The sequence below is a fragment of the Ochlerotatus camptorhynchus genome, unplaced genomic scaffold, assembly GCF_037179485.1.
Source record: "Ochlerotatus camptorhynchus isolate MF236.1 unplaced genomic scaffold, CSIRO-AGI_Acam_v1.1 ptg000121l, whole genome shotgun sequence".
Classification (NCBI taxonomy): Eukaryota; Metazoa; Arthropoda; class Insecta; order Diptera; family Culicidae; genus Ochlerotatus; species Ochlerotatus camptorhynchus.
Genome location: NW_027040611.1, coordinates 225,146 through 232,438, shown reverse-complemented (window position 1 = coordinate 232,438; position 7,293 = coordinate 225,146). Strand labels below are relative to the sequence as shown.

The 7,293-nt window shown below is 43.9% G+C and overlaps 1 protein-coding gene across 1 annotated transcript; it reads right to left on the bottom strand.

Moving 5' to 3' along the window:
* Positions 1-1,509: 1,509 nt before the first annotated feature.
* Positions 1,510-3,240, bottom strand: LOC135699869 (uncharacterized). Its single transcript, XM_065220226.1, has 2 exons — positions 3,132-3,240; positions 1,510-3,068 (listed from the first exon to the last, which is right to left on the bottom strand). The coding sequence occupies exons 1-2, from the start codon at positions 3,161-3,163 to the stop codon at positions 1,565-1,567; spliced, it is 1,536 nt and encodes a 511-aa protein (XP_065076298.1). The 5' UTR covers positions 3,164-3,240; the 3' UTR covers positions 1,510-1,564.
* Positions 3,241-7,293: the final 4,053 nt, after the last annotated feature.

Sequence of the window (7,293 nt, the reverse complement as noted above, 5' to 3'; positions counted from 1 at the left end):
CAGCTGTTTTGTGAGCAACACTGTATCTTGCAGTGTGACATAGTAGCCATAATTTTTGTGCTCTAGAAACCAGAAACCAGAAACCAGAAACCAGAAACACCAATGTTGCTTGCTGAACAGTTGATTGAGCATAATCATAAGACATTAGTGGCTTGAATTATTGATAACTTTTGATGCTTACATTATATTGAAAAGTGGTTCTGGACAAAGTTGTAGCTGAGAAAATTTGCTACGAGCTCAGTTATCATTTTTTTTTAAGTAGAACGATTTTGTGACATAAGCCTAGTTTTGTTTGTGCCAAGTCAGTTTCTTATTGAATGAGTTCAAATTTTGGGAAACTAATCAGGACCCGATTTGGAACCGTTTGAGCATTGTGGAGCGAAAATGTCATCAGTCTATTGTGTATATTGCTTTAAAATTTATCTGGCATGTCACTGTTGTCATCAAATAAAATAAAATGCTGAAGTACATTCATTTGAAATATTGAACAAATTTTCATTTGGTTTACCCCTCGTGACGATAAACAAATACATTGGTAGCCTTTTTTGGCCACAGAGGTGCTTTTATCGCTAAAAATTCGGTTCGCCAGCTAAGCGAAAGAGTGGAGCATATTGTTAATATAATATATTTGAGAATGTCGTCGATGAAATGTGTCGAGAGGAGGGCACTTGGAAGGCCGTCAGCAGGGCAGACGCTCAAATACTGTTGGAGTTCGAGATGTTTTTATGACAGGTGGGCAAGAACTCACGGTTTTCCAGTGTTGGTGAGTTCTTTGCCGTTAATGTTCACGAAAAGTTCACTATTTTGCCATACAGAAATTCAAAACCGAAATTTTTATAGACGGATTTGGACAGTTTTTGACCTGTTTCATACTACCGGAAGGTGTATGCTGGTCACAAATGCCTTGCCAAACTGATTCCCTACTCAATTAATCAACCTTTGATGTGAATTTCCCTAATAAACACGAGGAGCATTTCTTATAGCAAAACTTGCCATAACAAAATGGGGATATTTCATTTTAGTAAACAAACTAACACTTCTTCTTACCGTGTCACCTATGTATTAGGCGCCTAGGTCGGAGTTGAAGATACCAGACCGTGCCAATTTCACTACAGGCCAAGTTTTTTGAAGCTTTCGTAAACCTTACACAGCAAAAAAGTAATGTTGATATCACATCAATGTGGATGCACTTCAATCGTGTCAAAAATATGGTGTTATATTACTTGCCAAAAAAGTATAAAATTATCACTAATACAAAGCATGAACTGACATAACGTTGCTAAAAGCATTTGTTTTTTTTTTTTAAACATAAAAATAACATGAGATTTTCGACATAATTGAAGTGTATCCTCTTGGATGTTATATTAAAGTTTATTTTTTGCTGTGCAATAAGAAAACAAACCCACACACATACACACACGCACGCACACAAACACAGACATTTTCCTTCTGTTTTCAAGTGATATGTAAAGCCTTTCGGTACACCTCGGTGCAATGATACACATAACATCGCGGGACGAGCTTTTTATTTTCAACCAAGTTTACTGTGTCTAGCACGTTGCATTCATTGAAGTTGTTTCTGCAGAACTTCAATTCTAGCCTTGTAACCATTCACAGTGGCATTGCGATTAGCCAATTCTTCCGTCAATCGATCCTTTTGATAGTTTAAATCTTCCATCTCGGTATCCAGGGTATTGATTTCGTTCAACTTGTCTTGATTGTCACGTTCCTCATTGGTGATCTGTAGCTTTAATTTTTCGTTTTCACTTTCATAATAACTGAAAAGTTGCTGCAGTTTCCCAACTTCTTCTTTCGGTTTTCCCTTCAGCGATTGTTCCTTCTCCGGTAAGGCCTCTGAATACTGACGCGCTATATATGTAACTAGATCCGAATGCACTGCACTTAGCTGATGACTTTCCGCTTTGAAGCTGGTAACATTCTGGTCGAGTTTGGCTACGATTTTATTCTCCTGGTTTAACAGTTGTTGTAGCTCTTTAAGACTACTTTCCGCTAGACTTTTCGCATCTTCCACGGCCGATCCAGCCACCTTGTATACAAGGTTGTCGTCACCATCACAAGGATTCGGTTCATATTTACTGCACGAGTAATTTCCTCCTTCCCGTTGAGCGGTGCCTTCCTGAAGGGCCTTGAATTCTTGTTTTCGGTACTTGATCAATCGATCGGCGTATGGAGCTTCACTTGACGTGCAGCAAATAAAATCATGTTCCTGACGACAGTTTATATCTCTTGAACGTGGCCCTTGGATTGTCTTTGGCTTCATTTTTTTCAAAACTTGCTCTAGATTTTTGCAGTCCCAATCGTTGTCAAGTAGGTTAACCTCCTTAAGTTGATTGTTAATATTGACCACATTCATCCACATAACTATTTTGTTATTCTGCAGATATAAATTTCTTACGCTAGGAAAAACGACGCGTGACTCAGAGAACGTTGTGAGAATATTATGCGATAAGTCAAGATACTCCAGCGATTGGAGGGATTTATATCCAGAAATGATGTGAATGTGGTTTCTTGCCAGTTTCAATGAACGAAGCGACGTCGATAGTTGGTCGACCTTTAACTCGCTGAGATCATTGCAAGAAAGATCCAATTCTTGCAAATTTGGCAAATTGGTGAATTTATTAAGTGAGTCAAATTGATTTTTAGGTAGTATCAATCTTTGAAGTCTACTTTGCGATCTAATTGTAATATCATAGAGATGGTTTCGTTCCGCTATGAAATCAGTTACCGACGGTGGTACAGAAACTGTTCTCAATTGATTGTAGGTTAGATCGACAACTTCAAGGTGACTGTTTGAAATGTTCCAAAACATATCTTGCGTCATCAAATTATACGACAGGTTAAGCTTTAGCCATTGTTCTGCCAGTGGATGCTGGTACTCGTCCAACAAATTTCCGTGTAAATCAATCACTAGAGCCCCCGGATGTTTCTGCGCCACTTCATTAACATCCTGGGGGTTTTGAACAATCACTCTCACATGGTTACACGTATTGCCATCCAAGCAGTTGATCACAGCACTCGCCGAAAGCAATCCCACAATGGATGCTGTCCTGCAAATACCAACAATTCTTCAAATGCTTTCCATTCGATGCAAGGCACTTGCAATAATTTACCACAGAAATCCCAGCAAGACAGCTCTCCGCATTATTCAACACCACACAGAATAATTTAAACGTAAAAAAAAACCTTCCTACCAAGCCAAAAGCACAACTGGAAATGATCGTTCATCTCAGCAGCGCTCACGTACAGAGCCGACGACTTTTTAGGGAATTCCCCTGCCGTGTGCGATAAGCGACGAGACCACGGGGTCATCACCGGCACCATCGTGTGCCGTTCTACCGAGGACAACATTGTGGGACAGAGCGAGAAAGAAAACGTAAACATAAAGCTGGGTTTAGACTAGGCAAGTCTCTTGATCAACTCAGTTGAATTCAATTGGCTTGAAAAGTTGAGCCTGGTCCAACTTTTTTCAACTCAAGTGAGTTGATCAAGTCAATTGAATGGCATGGTTTACACGTTCAATTCGCGTTCAAGTCAGTTGAATTCAACTGACTTGATCAAATGACTTGCCTAGTCTAAACCCAACTTAAGAGGGATTGAATTAACTCAATCTACGCTCGGGGAATTCCTGATCGAGCCAAGACATACCTTCCACAACAAGTGAACATACAACAGAGCCTGCTTAATCTTTTGCTCTGATGTCCGGGGATTTTCGATCCTGTCTATTATAAGGCAGAACTGCAGCTTCTATGATCACTTTTGCTAACATTGGTGTGCTTCATTTCATTCAATCATTTTAAATGGTATGATACAACGTCAACGTAGATTAGGTTAACTGTGCATGATGTAAATATTAATAGTCTTCCTTTTTCTCTTCATGTCAAAAAATATGGCATAGGTCACCGATAAAATTCAACTCGGTATTCAATCAAGAATACAAAAAGCTTTCTCTCAAATTCTAACTTATTACTCAGGACTGATCATTAGATGTTATGAGGATATTTTGCACTTGTTAGTTACAAAAAGAGGTTGTAAAGTATGTAATTGACGCATGAAACCTGTCAATTATGTGGAATTCAGTGATTTTATTATCTCCGGAAGCAAATGCCTGTTTACAATAAAATTCAATACAATTCTACGAAAAGAAAATTGCACTCAAATCAGTTCAGCCATCACCGAAGCGGCGCCGGTGTTGTAGTGGTAAGCTTGATTACCTCTCACCCCAGCAAGCCTGGGTTCAATCCTAGTCGGCGCCGCCTGGATGTTCTAAGGCATAACATCTCTGATCAACACAGCCTTCCCGGGAATAGGTATCACGGGAAGTAAAGGCTACAAAATGGTGAGTGACAATCTGGAAGGAGCAATATACCTAGCTCCGGTCCTCACAAGTTCCTACCTCACGCCTCCACGAGTCATATGATCACAAAAGACTGCCAGCTGAAACATGGACACAGCTGGTTGGCGTAGCCTGGGCAATCTTGTCAATCCGACAATAGCAGAGTGAGGAGGTGCGACGCAAACACTGGCGCGGTAACCATAGCACGGTGATAGAGGAAATGCTTCGCCAACCGGAGCGTCTGTTCACCATGGAAGTGCGGCTCAAACAGCGTCTGACTGGCATCCAGCGGCTGAATAAGAAATGCTCTTCCCCGGAAGCTACACTTAAGATGGCAGCCCCATCACAGCGGATAGGAGACCTTAGGCCAACCACCTACTGTCTCTGAAGCCATTACAATTGTTACCGAAACCAACAGAGAAAGACATCGAACTGATTTAACGGCAACGACTTTTAGCGCAAAACAACGGACACGAATTGGATCAAGGAATGTATTGACGTTAGCCCAGCAGGGTAAACTGGCACAACTCGCCAACGAGGCGTGACGCATGAAGCTAGAAATCGTGGGACTGAGTGAAGTTCGTTGGTCAAACTTTGGAGAAGACAAACTGCCGTCGGGCAGGTACTACTATACTCTGGTATTCGAGGTGAAAACGCTCCCCGCCATCGTGGAGTTGGTCTCCAACTTAGCGTCCAGGCAAGTGCTGCGCTCATCAAGTGGGAGCCTGTTAATGAGAGGATAATCGTTGCCAGATTTAGATCACGGGTTCGTAACCTTACCATAATCCAATTTATGCGCCAACCGATGCTGTCGAGCTACAGGACAAGGAGAATTTTTACAGTCAACTGAATGCCATCGTGGATAAGGTTCCAAAGGGTGACATCAAGATATACACTGGCGACTTCAATGCGAAGATCGGCTCCTACAACTCGGACTATGAGCGTGTCATGGGACGCCATGGTCTCGGCGAAATGAGTGAGAACGGTGAGCTGTTTGTAGAATTTTGTGGCAATAACGACATGGTGATCGGGGGCTCGCTCTTCCCCCATCGGCCAGTGCACAAAGTCATGTGGGTTTCTCGTGATGGACATACCGAAAATCAGATCGACCACATCTGCATCAGCCGAAAATGGAGATGGAGCCTTCTTGATGTCCAGAATAAACGCAGCGCCGACATCGCGTCTGACCATCACCTTCTAATCGGCAAAATGGCGCGGATCCAGCGACGGGAGGAGAGACTCGGGCGGCGGTTCAACACACGCCGACTTGAAGATCCAGCGGTAAAAAGGTCTTTTGTTGAAGAACTTGAGACTCGAGCTGCGGACGTTCCAGATGGTGGCAGAGTAGAAGAACAATGGACGGCTATCAAGAATGCCTTTATAGAAACAAGCGAGAACAGATGAACAGATGAAACCTGGCGGAAGACTGAGGAGCGTAGAGAAGCAAAAGCCGCGATAGAGCGGGCGAGAATCAGAGAAGCCAAGAACGAAGCCCGTCAACGGTACTCGGCTCTAGAAAAGGAAGTCAAGCGCTCTTGCAGACGGGACAAGCGAGCGTGGGTGAACTCTCTGGCCGACGAAGGGGATAAAGCCGAAAACACTGGCGATAAACGCCTCCTCTACGATATCTCACGACGCCTGAGTGGAGCAAGGATGAACCCGAGGATGCCAGTGAAGGACACGACTGGACAATTGCTTACCGACCCCACTGACCAGCTGAAACGCTGGTTTGTTCACTTCGAACAACTTCTTCAAGTTTCGACGGCCAACCAGTCATCAACATCTCGGCATGATCCGCCTAGGGTGTGGCGCATCACTCGCGTCAATTCCGAGGCCCCATCACTGCAGGAGATTGAAGCATCTATCCGATGCATGAAATCCAACAAGGCTCCAGGGGTCGATCGCATATCAGCAGAGATGCTCAAAGCTGACCCCATGCTATCCGCACAAATGTTGCATCAACTATTCTGTAATATCTGGGACACTGCGACTTTTCCGGCCGACTGGATGCAGGGCATCTTAGTGAAGGTCCCAAAGAAGGGGGATCTGATTGTGTGCGACAATTGGCGAGGCATTATGTTACTGTGTATTGTTCTCAAAGTTCTGTGCACAGTTATCCTGAATCGGATACAGGAGAAGATCGACGCGACTCTCTGGCGGTAGCAGGCAGGATTCTGATGATCTTGTGTGGACCATATTGTCACGTTCGGTATCATCCTGGAGCAGGTCAATGAATTCCAAGAGTCCCTTTATTTGGTATTCATTGACTACGAAAATGCTTCCGACCGACTCAATCACGAGAATCTGTGGGGCGCCTTGAGAAGCAAGGGAGTCCCGGATAAAATCGTCAACCTCATCGAAGCGCAGTATCAGGCTTTCACGTGCAGAGTTCTGCATAACGGAGCCTTGTCTGACCCTATCCGAGTAGTCGCTGGTGTGAGACAAGGATGTATACTATCACCGCTACTGTTCCTCATCGTACTAGCACAACGGCGCGTATTATATATAGAGTAAGCTCAATGACCTAGGCGAACGCTCCTCTGCGGTGGGTCTCACTATCAATGTCAACAAGACCAAATCGTTGGATGTCAACACGGGCAACCCTTCCAACTTTACGGTAGTGGGGCAAACAGTGGAGAAGGTCGAAAGTTTCCAATATCTTGGCAGCCAAATAGCGTCAGACGGCGGGACCAAGAGCGACATAGGTGCACGAATCAAGAAGGCTAGGGCTGCCTTTGCGAGTTTACGAAACGTATGGAGATCAAACCAGATAAGTCCGAATGTTCAACCCGAACGTGAAATCTGTATTGTTATACGCCAGCGATACGTGGTCTGTATCAGCGGAGAACACTCAGAAGCTGCAGGTCTTCATCAACCGATGCCTGCGGTATATAATTCGTGCCTGGTGGCCTCACAACTGGATCTCGAATGCCGAGCTC

Coding starts and splice junctions, on each gene's coding strand:
- LOC135699869 (XM_065220226.1), bottom strand. CDS start 3,163: ATGCGGAGAGCTGTCTTGCTGGGATTTCTGTG. Junction 3,069..3,131: donor GTCTTGCTGGGATTTCTGTG/GTAAATTATTGC, acceptor TGGTATTTGCAG/GACAGCATCCATTGTGGGAT.